At 28.4% G+C, this 15,043-nt stretch overlaps 1 protein-coding gene across 12 annotated transcripts in view; it reads left to right on the forward strand.

Moving 5' to 3' along the window:
- LOC145278012 (RILP-like protein 1) overlaps nt 1–15,043 on the forward strand; it is a 188,812-nt gene that overhangs the window by 128,955 nt on the left and 44,814 nt on the right. For all 12 annotated transcript variants that reach the window (XR_013868274.1, XR_013868272.1, XR_013868277.1 and 9 more), the window contains 2 exons: nt 9,976–10,094; nt 13,558–13,785. Coding sequence is in view for 8 of the 12 variants with exons in the window: in XM_080130272.1 (XP_079986398.1) it covers nt 9,976–10,094; nt 13,558–13,785 (347 nt within the window). In the remaining 4 variants the exon portion in view is untranslated. The remainder of the gene's footprint in view (nt 1–9,975; nt 10,095–13,557; nt 13,786–15,043) is intronic.

The following is a 15,043-nucleotide window of genomic DNA, read 5'->3' on the forward strand; positions in this document are numbered from 1 at the left end:
TGTGATTGATGGGAAGTTACAAAAGATTTTTGTAAATAGATTTTTAAATGTTTTTAGTTTTCCAAAATTTATAAATTGCCTTTATACCACAAGAGTTAAATAAAATATACAATAAGGAAATAGTGTAACTTTTCAAGTATTATAGTTACTTAATTATATTTAGAACATTGAAAACCAAAGAATCAATGAACTTATTGGATGAATTATTTAAAACTAAAGTTTTTTATGTTAGATGTTTTCATAAGTAATAAACATTTTCTAATTTAGTGATATGTCAGTCACTTAATATTAATAAATCTGTTAGATGGTGTTTATATATATATATATATATATATATATATATATATATATATATATATATATATATATATTATAAAATGATTATTTTCATCTTACAATTTTTAAAACTAATGGCTTAATAATTTGTGAAAAAATGGAGGGAAGGAGTGTTCAAATGATATTTAGAGTATCACTTGAAGAAAACCATTACATTAACTGAATGATTTAAGTATGGACATAGATTCCTTTGTTTTCAAAAATGGATTTATAGTTTTTATGTAAATAAATTCCAAAACGCTTAACTGAAAATTGGACAATTTTAATGATTTTTAATATCATTCTTGAAAAAGTTCTTTTACTAGCGTTAGCACTTAAAAAAAACAACCTAGAATGTGCACATTTTGGATTGTCCTGTAAATGTTAACCTATAAGAGCTTGTTATTGATATATTTCCATTTTAAAAAAGACAATTTAAAAAAGTCATGAAACTCCTGATATATCTACATATCAAACCAAATAGTTTGATTTATTAACAAAAAATCTATTCTAAGACGATGTAAAAAAAAAAAAAAAAAAAAAAAAAAAAAGTTATTTTTCACTTCTAATATTTATATCTTATTTTTATCACTAAAAATCAATCATCCATTACTTCTATAAGAATACCGTTGAAGGGTGGACTGGTTTTAACTACATGGCAAAGGAAAAAAAAATAATACATTTATCATTTGTTCAAATATTCTTAGACTCTTATGAATTTATTGAAATGATTTTAGTTTTCTATGAGAGCCTTCGGTGAGTTTTTTTTGTTTCATGTGGTCATTTTATCTCTGTCTCCACCCTCTTTAAGTACTCATAGAATCGCATTTTTGTTTGGTCCTAATGCTGAGATGTGGATATTTTCAACCAGTTCAGTTGTTCAATATTAATCCAGACAAAAGCCATTTCCTAAGACAAGTGCAGACTTTTCTTTTAATGAAAATTGCTGCAACATGATCTTAATTTTAGTTGATTTTGTTCTAGTCTATTTAGTAAATCTTTTCTAATCAACTTTCTTTCGGCCATTTTGCTAAGTCAAAAAGGTCAAGTGCCTTTTTCTTTTGATGTACACTTTTTTTCATGATCAAAGACGAAGCACTGTTAGTTCCATAATTTAGTGCATCCTCTATCAACATTTTGTATTGTCATAGAATCAAGGACTATCGAAAGACTGGATTATCAGTAATAATTTCAGTCAACAGATTTCTGTATATATTTTTATACCTGACTGCATGATAATTCCTTGAATATTCATTTTCATTCATTAATAATAATCCCCTGTCTTTGCAGTATATCTTTCATTATTTAGCTTTTATTCTAGTCATTCCTGCATGATCCTTTTCTAAAATTTTATTCAATCCTTTACACGTTTTTTTATATTTAAATTCACAATATTTAGTTTTCTGAAAAATTGTTTGAAAAACTTTCTCATTGTTTCATCCACAATAAATTTGAGACTAAAATTATAAAATTGAGTTTCTAACATTTGTTCTATTTCAAAATGGATAGGTTTTGTTTACTGGAAAATATAGCAAAAATGTTTAGGCAAAATAAACAAATCCGTGAATATGTTCGATTAATTTTGCTCTATTTTGTTTGATTTTTTGTAGGAGGCAGTTTATTGCACAGTATTCGTTTTTTTTTTTTCTTTTAACTTTGTTTTTTGACAGACTATTTTTACAAATGATTGACTGAAAATTCATTTTTAATGAAAAGTCTTTTTATTTTTAAGTTGAATATTTTAATGACTTTGAAGCACCAAACAGTTTTAAATATAACTCATGATTTTTTTTCTGTTTGACTTTATTTCAAGATTTCAAAAATTTGTTTTAATTCCATATCTTCTCAATTCTAGAAAATAAATCCATCTAAAATAGTTTTAACTTTCTTTGCTTTTTTTTTGTTTGTAATCACTTATTCATTTGCCAAACATTTTTCTTTTGAATTTCTTCATTTGAAGATGAAACATGTTATCTTGTCATTGTTAATGATAGTTTTTGTTCAAGTCTTGTTTCAACAATTCTGTTGTGAAATGTTCAATTTTGATGTGAAATGTTAGAAATTTAACTTTTTAAAAATTTAACATTTTTAGAATATTTACAAACGTGCTCAATACATATGTAGAGCTTATTTAAAAAAAAAAATTAGTAAAATTTTCTGGCGTTTATATAATTTTTACTTATATTAAAAGCTGAAATGATTATTGATGTTAAAAAAAAGTATGATAAATAAATACCTTTCTATTTTTTTCTAATTTTGACAGCGGCACAAATGCTGTCAGTAAATCTTTATTCAGAATTAAATAAAATATTTTAAGTAATAAGAATATCACTTGATTTTATTTTTTAGTTTGTAACGTTTTTAGTTTAATTTAAATTATTTGCAGCACACGCATTAATTATAAAACATTTGACCACACATTTCTGTTTATAATAAAGACTCTCACACGGTCGCCTTTCAATATCGTATTATGCAATATTAAAGAATTTATAAAGACCAGAAGATTTTTTTTTTAATATTCTTGAAATGTTTTGCTCTGTTAATAACTTGATTCAATATTTTTGTAAGCTTATTTATACTAATAACTCCACCTCCTCTAAAACTGTTCCAGTAACAGCAGAAATTACACCTCTCCATTTTATATAAAATCTTCTAGCAGTATTTTGATTATTGAAAGTTATTAAAAAGATGCTTGTAGTAAACAGCTGATTTGTGAAAACTAAGATTACTCATGTTTTTTTACTTTATAGAATTAAAAATATGTAAATTGCTTTTGTTTATATTTTAATGTATGTAATACTTAAAGCGGAACATACACACAGACATATATAAGGATAAAATACACAGTATATCAAAATAAAATGCCATGGAGACAGGATGTATGAAAGACAAAGGGAAATACAATTAAACACAGGAAGATATAATCAAAATGAGATTTACCAATTTGGTTAGAATCAACCTCTTTTTTCTAAAACCGTTCATTGATCGGTAAATCTTTTTGATTTATTTGTGTTGGTTTTCCCTTTGTCTCTTTTACACACACAAATATATAAAATCTAATTACATTTTTCAAGACTTAAATGAAAATTAGAAAGCTTGGCCTTCTCAATTTCTACTAAAACATTCTTTTTCATTTTGATAAAAAAATATACAAAAATTTCATTTTTATCCCAGAAGTTAATTTTTAAAACATTTAAAAACTTTTGCACTGATAATTCCTTTTTAATTTTTTTCCTTTTAATAAAACAAAAAATAATTTAGTTTGTTCAATTCAAAATGCCATGACCTCATCCTTTCTGATTACCATTTGGAGCTTCAAATTAGAAATCCTACTGCATTTGGAACCTGGCCAGCGATGGATTTTCATCTGATTATTGAATAATAGTCTTAAATACAGATCAACAAAGAGAATATGTATGCCTGTTCCATGTTATTTTAACTTTGATCAATAAAACCATTGTCATTTCAAAATTCTTACGACATTATGAGCTTAAGATTAAAAGGGGTACTACTAAAACCAAATATACACTTTGGTTGTAAATTCTAAGAAGCATTTCTCTCAAATCTAATATACTTTTACAGATAATATAATTTAGGAAATTTGTGTAAAATTTAGGATTTTTATCTTAATTATTGTCGTATTGAATAGACTTGTCTTCTGTTCAGTTCTTCACTTTGGTTGTTTGATTTCTTATTAAATGGTTGCCTTAGTTATTTTAGAAAGTAGACATTATTGGTGGAAATGTGTTTGCATCTCTTGTCCATAGTTAATATCTTTTGAAACTCCTGTGAAAATGTTGACATGTTAAGTAAATGTCTTTAATTTCTGAAAGCATGATAAATTTTTGCCCTTTTATTGAAATTTCTTTTTTTTTTTCTTTTTTTTTGCTTTGCATGTAGTTTGCTAAACCTTATAACACCTGGCTGTACTATACTCACCGAGTTGATTCTTGGGCAAATTCCTTGTTGCTCACTTGCCACCCACCTACTACTCAACCAGCACCGCTACCATTATTACCAACATCATCACCACTTCATATCATGCCCCAATCATTTATACTAAGAAAATCTTTTCTATCTGACTTAATATTTAAAAGGAAAAAATGTCCAGTGGATTTTTTTTTTTTTGTTAATTTAAATAAGCAATTCTCATCATTATTAAAAAGTAATGTCTATGGTTCTATTTCTCTTTGTGTGTGTGTGTGTGTGTGTGTGTGTGTGTGTGTGTGTGTGCGCGCGGAGGGGGGGTGATGAATAGCTACTCATATGCACTAATCCTTTCTGAAATTCCACTCTGGATAAAAGTTAACCAATTGTATTTCAATGAATCTTGAAACTAAAAAAAAGATCTACAAATGTATATACACAGATGGATCTTGGGATCACTGCAAAGAAAAGTTTTTTTATTTGCCATTGGGTATAATTAAAAACAGCAAGTTAAACAAATTGTGGTTTCTAAATTTGTTTTAATATTAGATTTTAATCATTTTCTGAAATTTGTAGAACTTTATCTTTTCCTCAGTTTTTATAATCACAAGCCATGAATTTTGTAAATCATTAGCTATCTCCTAAATATATATTGGGTAAAGCACTGTCGTAAACTATTTCACCCATTGCTTGTTTGTTTGTAAACAAACAAGTCAAGCACTGTAAAAAGTAGTGGTCAAATGTATATAGATATTGGAGGAGGTCGTTTGCACCAATCCTAGTGACTGGAGGGTAGAACTTGTGATTATTAATTTGATGGCTGGTTCGGGATAGGTGCTAGTCTAGACACACTGAAGGACTGTGATATGAAACTGAGAATGATATATATAAAATTCTTGGTATAATAAAAAGATGTGATTAATGTCAAAATAGATCTATTTTATTAATGAAAAGCAGACTAGTAAAATAAACTCTTCAAGATATTTTTGTCTGAGCCTCAGAAGAAAATGTCAGAATGAGTAATAAAAGCTAAGAAAATGAATGAAAGGAGTGGAACTATGTATATTGCAGATCTAAAGTGAGAGGGAAGTACACTTTTTATTGGTAAATCTCAACAATGAAGGAGGATCAGCCTTGAACAAGTTTTACTATTTCTGTCTTTTCATTGATAAAATACTTCTTCTGAAATGAATCGTATCTCGTAGATAAAAAAAATAAACTTGCGTGCTTTCTTTTGTGGCATTAATCTATTTTCAATCTCAATACTGAGGCCTGATTGACAATTCAAAAGTAAGAGATATCATTTTGCTGAAATTTACACATGAAATAAACATTGTTTTATTTAATGTTCATATTAAATTTAATTTATAGCTCAATGTGATATTGGAAAAAGTTTAAGTAAAAATAAACAAATTTTAGTGTAAATTTGTACTTAGTAAAAATAAGTTATTTTTTATTGAAATAGATTTTCTCCAGGCTTATGAAAGTAATTTTAGAAATTTTGGAAATTTGATTATACTTATAGAGAGAAATTTCAATTATCAAAAAAATAAATTTTGAATATCATTTTTATATTACAGGGTGTCCAAAGTCACTGAAGGGTTTTGAACTTATTTTTTTTTTTATATCGTTTTGTAATTTTAACACAATCTGACTAAGACATTGGGAAAGTTATAAAAAAAATAAAAAATGAAAAAATTCAAACAATCTTTATTTATGAAAAATGTCTTAAATGTTACCCATTTTCAGCTTTGCATATTTGTGCTCTTTCCAAAACATTATTCATGACAGATTGCAGAATCTCTGAATTGCGATTTAACTCCCTTATTTTGTTCCTGATCCTTTCATTCAATTCTTGCAGGGTTTGGGGTTTGTTAACATTGACTCTTTATTAAAGATATCTCCCACAAGAAAAATGTTTTGAATTGTGTTGTTGGGCTATCTCTTACATGAAAATGTTGTCAATAAGCTCTTTGGGCCAAAACAATTGACCCCTGATTTTGGTAAAACAATTTCACAACTTGTGTACGTTGTTCAATGCTGTACTTATCCATAATTAATTATTTCTAAAATATCTGAAATATATATAAAAAAAAATAATCATTAATGATAAAATGACAGCTTTTCAACCCTTCAGTGACTTTTTGGACACCGTGTACTCAAAAAGTGGTAATTGCTTATTTCAAAAAGACAAAGCAACTTGTAACATCAGTTAAAATATCAGCTTCATTTTCCACTGCTTCTTATCTATATTTTCCTTTTCTAAATGTTTAAACCCCCTCCCCTTCCCTCTACTTAACCATGTTTTACCCTTTGAGGAGGATGCACTCAAAAAAAAAAGTAGAAAACTAAGGTTGATGGTAATACAAAGAGTGGGTGGAAAACAAAAATAGCCACAAGAAAATTTGTCTGTTTTATATGAATTGAATAATCAAATGTTTTTTATTTTAGCAGAAACAATAAAAATATTTACATCATGAAGAAATTGTTTTTATATTTGTTCATATTTAATTTTTTTCAACTAAATGCTTCTATTTATTTGAAATGCATATTAACCTCAATGCTCGCACTAAATTAAAACTTACATCGGATAATACAATTCAATTTTTAACTTAATTCTTATGTCCAAAAATTCATTAGGAATTAACATTTTTTCTTAAAACTAATGTTTGACTGTAAATAAAGTAGTTTTGATTAGAAATTGTAATATAAAATAAATCCATTAAATATTTTGTATACTTGTAAATTATTGCAATAATATATACAATGATTAAGAATATATTTAAAATAAACCTTCATTTTGAACTTATATTTGTTTACCTGCGTACTCTTCTCTTGGATGTCTTACTTGTGTAGCATTATTCACTTAGATTTTGTTTAAAATTTGGCTTTTTATCATAATTTATGGGTGATACTATGTGGCAATATATTGATTAGTGATCTGATATCATTAATTTAGAGTCGGTTAATTTGATTCAGAGTTGAGTACATATTACTGTCCTCTCGTTAATCAGTCAAGTGACTGACAAGAGGATGAGCATGTATTCTCAACCCAACACTAAATTAACCAATGAAATCGGATGACTAATCAATTTATGATTGCTGTATGGTATTACTTATAAATAATAAATATTGCTCTTATAAAAGTAATTGAGACCTTAATGTTTATTCTTAATTTGTGTGTGTGTGTGTGTGTGTGTATGTATATATATATATACTAGCAGGCCGCTTGTCATTGCCCAGTGATAAAATATGCATAAATATATTTTAATAAATGCAGATTACTTATTGATTATAAACAGGAATATTGTAGGTATTAAACGTAATGTTCAATTCCTTTAAAAATAAATAAATAATAAAAAAAAACTGAGATATGTGCATGTGAGTATTTTTTTATAAAAAGTTCATTTCTTGTAAAAAATACATACTGTAGCTGAGATTGAAACCAAAACTTAAAGACAGTTAGTCAAGTACGATAACCATTACACCAGCTTGACAGGACTTCTAAATAGTATTTTCACACCAACTCGTACTTAACATAAGTAAGCTATCGTATTTTACGACCGCACATGTGCAGACATGAAACAGTTGGAAACAGAAAAATATCCGGTGGCCTCTCATGTACTAATTTTGCAATTTTGACCTCTTAGCAGCCTTTTTACCAGATGAAAGATTAGTTTTCCACATTTCTGAATGCTCTATATACCAAATTTCAAGTCTGCAGATAAAAATTTGTAGAGTATATAGGTTGAGAAGTGTCCTTACATACATATATTTTCACTTTTATAGAATGTCTCTGTGCAGAACGGTCTGTACCAAACTACCCTGTCAATTTTTGTCCTACAGACTTAAATCTTGATATTGGGAATTTGGACGTGTGAAACAAATTTAATTTGGTTTGTAGCCAGTAAAAATAGCTGCAAATGGGTTAAAATTGAAAAATATTGGAACTTTGCAGGTGTAAATTGACTAAATTTGTACCTTCTACATATGTACAAATATACATTTATACTGTAAAATCAGTTAATTTTTAAAGTTGCAATGACCATTTATTATAAGCTCAAATGGTAATGAATAAGGCTGGAAAGCTAGGTTTTGGTTTCAATTCTAGTTTGCACCGAAATCATTTTTATTTATTTATTGAAATTATTTCTATATACTAGGTACAATGTAATAAGCAATGTTGGTTTTATAATAAATACAAAATTTGTATAAATTAAAATATATACAAGTATATTTTATGATTGGTAATGCCAAGCGGCTTGCTAGTATATATTTATAAAAAGTTAAATTTTGCAAATTATGAGTTACATTTCTTGCTCGTACACAAGGAATACAAGATAAAGATAATTATCTTTATCTTGTATTCCTTGTGTGTAAACAATAAGTGTTGTAAATCATAATTTGCAAAAGGTTAACTCTTCCTATATTGCTGATCAATATCGAATATTGAGCATTTTTATCTTGTTAGGATTAATCTGGAAATATTAGAATTTATATTTCAGTTTTAAAATATATAACATGAGTTGAAGTATGTATATCTATAGGATTAATTAATGGGTTAAACTATCATTATGAATTTTGGAACACAGTTGCTAAGTGAGAGGGGACGCAATATGGGTTATATTTAGTTTTATGTAATAGATGTGGAGAGCCTCTGGGAAAATCCAGATACTTTGGATTTTTGTGAAATTTTAACAGCTAATAGACATCAATTAAATATTCTCCAAATTTCAGTTTCTTTTTAAATATTTTAAGCGGGGGAAATCACAACCTCCCATTTTGAAAATTTGAATATTTTAGATTTGTATTAAATTTTGTCTATCAGTAAACATGAATTAAACAAGATTCCTTAAATTTAAATTTCTTTAAGACTTGATTATTTTAGATATTTTCTAGAATTGAAATCATGTGATAAATTTTGATCAAAATTAGATTAAGGATTTCGGACATGCAGTTTAGTATCAGTATATGTTGATTTTAATTTTTGTAAATAGACAAGTGGTGCAAAACTGTTCTGTGCGAGGAATTTTTACCTTTCTTGGGACGAGTATTCTTGTGTGTATACTATTTTAGTCCGTTTAGGTGAACAAAATTACCATAAGTTGCTACAATAAATTTACTGTTTCAGTCTTAGGACATCATCAGGTGACAAGAGATCCCTGGTTTTATTTTAGGGCAGTAATTTACTGTTTCAGTCTTAAGACTTTGTCAGACATGAAAATGTTACCTGGTGATTAAGACTGAAACAATAAATTTACTGTAGCGACTTATGCGAATTTTGTTTACCTAAATTGAATAAAATATTGTGCTCTTTTTTAATTGAGCACTATCAACAAGTGTTGAAATTCAATGGTAAACTAGAATAAATATATAATATATATATAAACTAGAATATATATGTGTGTGTGTGTGTGTGTGTGTGTGTTAAAATGATTAGTTCCATGTAAGTCTTTTGCAAAATATTTTGATTTTTGTTCTAAATATCAGCCAGGGAAATAGATTTTATTTTGATTTTTAGCTGAAACAGACTATTTGTATAAAATGCTATTACATTGAGCTCTTTGTTAGTCAACTTCTCGACAGTTTGAAATTGTCTTTGTTTTCATAATAAACAAGTTAAGACATGCCCAGGAGAGTCTGGCTGAATTCTTTTCTTTCCATAGCCACTTCATTTCCCTTCCGCCTCTTTTTCCTAAGTATTGTTTAATGAACTCCTTTTCTTTTATTTAGAAAGAGAAGAGGAAGAACTTCAGGTGCTTTCAAAGTTGAAGGAAACAATTGACAAACAGAGAGAACAAATGCGTGCAATGAAAAAAGAATTAAACCAGAAGTCATGTGATACTGAAGCTGTAAGTATTGCGTTCATCTTTGTATTTATATGCATCATATCGCGTTATTACACAGGTGAAGTAGTGGTTGAATAATGCTTGATGACATTGACTTATTTTCCCTCTTCCAGTTAGATTTGGCTAAGATTTTTAAGTTATATGCTGTTGTGAAAATAAAGGGGATTCAAGATAGTTTATTTTCAAAGTATATGGGTTTTATTAAAGATGCTTTGGGCCATATATACTCCTCCCTCTCATTGGTTATGGCAGTAGCTGAAAGGAAAGAGTTCAGCATGACATACTATTTGATAAATTTTAAATGCCACATTTTCCCAAATGTAAACAAAAAAATTATTTTCAAATTGATTTCTCAGAATAACCATTTTGTTTTATACCTTGAAATATCTGAAATCTAGTCAATAATTTTGCAAATTGATTAAAAATACAAATATTTTTTATACAAAATTGAAAATGCTTAAGCAGGAAGTATATATATATATATGTATTCCTATCTTGCTAGTTTTATAATAAAATATTTTTTAGCTTTATGAATAAAGTTATTTGTAACCATATTTTTCAATAAAAATATTCTACATAATACAAGCAAAATTTGGTCCATCATTGGTTTTTCTCCTACAAATTTGGATTAATAAACCTTGTCATTTGCTTCTTGTTTATACAAAAAGCTGGGTACTTGTATATTTAATGAACCAGACGTAACTCAGCATTTGCTCGGCTTTGTCCGACGCATGACGTCAACAGCCGGATAAAACCGAGCGTTGCCGATAAAATAAAAACAACGCTACAACAAAAGAACTGTACAATGAAATTGAAATGTAGAAACATCAAAAAATAAGTAAAAAGCAAAAACCTACCGTTCATTTATGTTTTTTTATTATTATTTGAAATTGTTTTGTTTTCAAAATAAATACATAAAAAAATAAGTTTTTTGTTAATAATAGGAAACTTTTTTTTGTCTGAACTGGTTTTTTTTTGTTTTTTTTTTTTTCAATTTTTAATGTAAAAAAAACATTGTCTATGTCTTAAACACGTAAAAGTTAATTTTTTTTTTTTTTTTTTTTTTTTTGCAACTCTTTATGTCAAATAAATAGAAAAAGCCTAAAAAAAAAAAAGGCAATAAAAAAACAATAGGAAGCTCCTCCTTACCAACCGGGTAGCTTTCGGCTATATGGGTTAATATGGAGTCAAAAGGCTGCCTCCACATAAACTCAATAACATATGTGTCCAAAAGTTCCCGGTTGGTACCGCATTCCCGTTTATTTTGTTGCTTGGCTTCCTTCCACATCCGCTCCACATAATTTGTGATTGCCTGTGTTATGGGATCAACAAAATTCAGGCTGTGGTTCACCATCAAATGGTGATATCCATCTCCTCCCACTTTGTTATAAGCCCTCCAACAGTCTGATACGACCGTGGTCCCCGGCAAAACGTATTTTTTTTATTAGTGGAAGGAGGGTTTCGGCGTTCCTGTTTGGTACAGTGACCAAGAAACCCTCCTTTTCGGCGGGGTTGTATCCACCGAAGACCCAGACCGCTGTCAGAAGTCTGCCGACGTTGTGTTTTATTCGGTTAAAAACAGACTTGTCTATTTCTACCGTATGGCCTGGGCCTCCAATCTGCCGGGGATTCCTAAGAAAATAGTCCCTGCATATATCACATAGGAAATTTTTCCAATCCACAATTGTGTGGCGAGAACGTAACCCACATTCTCAATGGAAAAAAAAAAAAAAATGGAGATTTTTTTTGTAGATGCCATCTTGAACGCCCATAAGTATATTATTTTTATTATACATACGATGGTTAGTCGGGATTTTGAGAAGAAGGTCCCAATCCTGATGGAGGTCCAACGGCAGCATGTTACACTTCTACACCTCCAACCATAACCATCGGAAAGGCTTGCTCTCTTTGCAAGTACACAATCCTGGCCACAATGTAAACATCTTTTCTCTTCTGCCAACAATTTCCGTTGCTGGCAAAAGTTTAGTGCAGCCTCTGGGGTCTGGAGCTGGTCCGCAAGTTTTGTAATATTCATTATTTTGCCAGTTATCTTTTTCAAACAAAATTTTTTCAACTCTCTTCAAATAAGCGTTTCTTGAGTTGTGACACTCTTCCAATTGATAGCAAAATTCTCGTCTGCTTAATCGGCAATGCTCGGTTATATCCAGCTGTTGACGTCATGCGTCGGACAAAGCCGAGCAAATGCTGAGTTACGTCTGGTTCGTTAAATGCACAAGTACCAAAAGCTGTATTAGATGTGTTTGAATGAATTATGTCCCTTTAATTTACTACATGCCTATTATATATATATATATATATATATATATATATATATATTTTGTGACATAAAATGTAAATGTAAAATGTAATTTCTGCTTTTTTTTTTTTCCAAGTTCCAAATATTAATTTTTATTTACAAATATTAGTGTAATTATGTGTTATGGGGAATGCTTAATTTCATGTGCAAGTGTGTGTGTGTGTGTGTATACATGCATTCATTTTATTTCAATTAACACTATACATTAGTGTGATATTCCTTTTTAATACTTTTGGTTTTCACAATAACATTAAAAATCCAGTATGCAGAGGAAAAGCTAACTCATTATTTAGTAAATGTTTTGGGTCTTATATATAATTGCATAAAAAATGTTTGTGCTTATTTTATATTTTTTATTATATAGGCAAAACTATTCAACATAAAAGCTTGATTAAGCTTTGAGCAACAGAGCATATATAAATAAATATCCACTAAATCTCAGTAATCCAATTTTTTTTCTCTCCAAATCTAAAAAACTTATTTTACCAGACTGGTTTTGCAAATAGCTGAACAACAAAAAATGCATGTCAATTAAGGATCTTTGATGCAAACTTTACTTTTCTAAAAAGCAGCACGGACGAAAGATCCTGAATTGATATAAATTTTAGTCTGCCAAAATGCACCAAAATGTTTTGGATTTAAAAAAAAAAAAAAAGTATTATTACTTGGTCATCAGAATTTAGCATTATATATATATATATATATATATATATATATATATATAATGTGTGTGTGTGTGTAAGAAAGAAAATGTTGGAAATGTATGTTCTTATATCAGATATGGTGTCAGGATAACTGTTAACAAGTTTTTGACCTTGAATTATTTTTTAGCTCCTTAGATCGAGTAGCTTAATGCTTTGTCTGGAATGTAAATAAAAAAAATCTAATTGATAAATGCAGAAATTCAGAATTAAGTTGTCTAAATGAATGATTTATGTATTTATTATATTTTTAACCGTTCCTCTTTTACAAGTTAAGAGACAAAAAATACTTGGATGCATGATACAGAATGTTTAATCTAACCTGACTGCATCTCTATCAATAATTTTATTGCAGATGTTGAATAGATAATCTTCCATATCATTCAACTCTTCTTCCCTCTCTGTTAGCTGTTGTTTATTTCTTTCGAAATAATTTTTTTTATTCCAGCTTCAGGCCCAATTGGAAAGGGTTGTAAAAGTGAATTCTGATCTCCGCCGAAAGAATTCTTCCCAGAGGAAACAGACGCGGACTCTTTTGGAAGAAAGGCTAGAGTTGCAGTCACAAATTCAAGACAAAGACAAACACATTCACACAATAAAAGAGCTCTTGAAGGAATCTGAAGGTGGGGCCAGCTCTGGCACGTCGTTTGATGCAGAAGTAGAGCCATCGACACTTGTGAGTTATTTTCCTTTTCTTTCTTATTTTCCTTTTCTTTCTTATTTTCCTTTTCTTTCTTATTTTCCTTTTCTTTCTTATTTTCCTTTTCTTTCTTATTTTCCTTTTCTTTCTTATTTTCCTTTTCTTTCTTATTTTCCTTTTCTTTCTTATTTTCCTTTTCTTTCTTATTTTCCTTTTCTTTCTTATTTTCCTTTTCTTTCTTATTTTCCTTTTCTTTCTTATTTTCCTTTTCTTTCTTATTTTCCTTTTCGTTCTTATTTTCCTTTTCGTTCTTATTTTCCTTTTCGTTCTTATTTTCCTTTTCGTTCTTATTTTCCTTTTCGTTCTTATTTTCCTTTTCGTTCTTATTTTCCTTTTCGTTCTTATTTTCCTTTTCGTTCTTATTTTCCTTTTCGTTCTTATTTTCCTTTTCGTTCTTATTTTCCTTTTCGTTCTTATTTTCCTTTTCGTTCTTATTTTCCTTTTCGTTCTTATTTTCCTTTTCGTTCTTATTTTCCTTTTCGTTCTTATTTTCCTTTTCGTTCTTATTTTCCTTTTCGTTCTTATTTTCCTTTTCGTTCTTATTTTCCTTTTCGTTCTTATTTTCCTTTTCTTTCTTATTTTCCTTTTCTTTCTTTTCCTTTTCTTTCTTTTCCTTTTCTTTCTTTTCCTTTTCTTTCTTTTCCTTTTCTTTCTTTTCCTTTTCTTTCTTTTCCTTTTCTTTCTTTTCCTTTTCTTTCTTTTCCTTTTCTTTCTTTTCCTTTTCTTTCTTTTTTCTTTCCTTTTCTTTCTTTTCCTTTTCTTTCTTTTCCTTTTCTTTCTTTTCCTTTTCTTTCTTTTCCTTTTCTTTCTTTTCCTTTTCTTTCTTTTCCTTTTCTTTCTTTTCCTTTTCTTTCTTTTCCTTTTCTTTCTTTTCCTTTTCTTTCTTTTCCTTTTCTTTCTTTTCCTTTTCTTTCTTTTCCTTTTCTTTCTTTTCCTTTTCTTTCTTTTCCTTTTCTTTCTTTTCCTTTTCTTTCTTTTCCTTTTCTTTCTTTTCCTTTTCTTTCTTTTCCTTTTCTTTCTTTTCCTTTTTATTTTCCTTTTCTTTCTTTTCCTTTTTATTTTCCTTTTCTTTCTTTTCCTTTTTATTTTCCTTTTCTTTCTTTTCCTTTTTATTTTCCTTTTCTTTATTTTCCTTTTTATTTTCCTTTTTATTTTCCTTTTTATTTTCCTTTTCTTTCTTTTCCTTTTTATTTTCCTTTTTATTTTCCTTTTTCTTTTCCTTTTTCTTTCTTTT

Source organism: Euprymna scolopes, chromosome 1 (assembly GCF_053919585.1).
Source record: "Euprymna scolopes isolate OS-2025 chromosome 1, ASM5391958v1, whole genome shotgun sequence".
NCBI lineage: Eukaryota > Metazoa > Mollusca > Cephalopoda > Sepiida > Sepiolidae > Euprymna > Euprymna scolopes.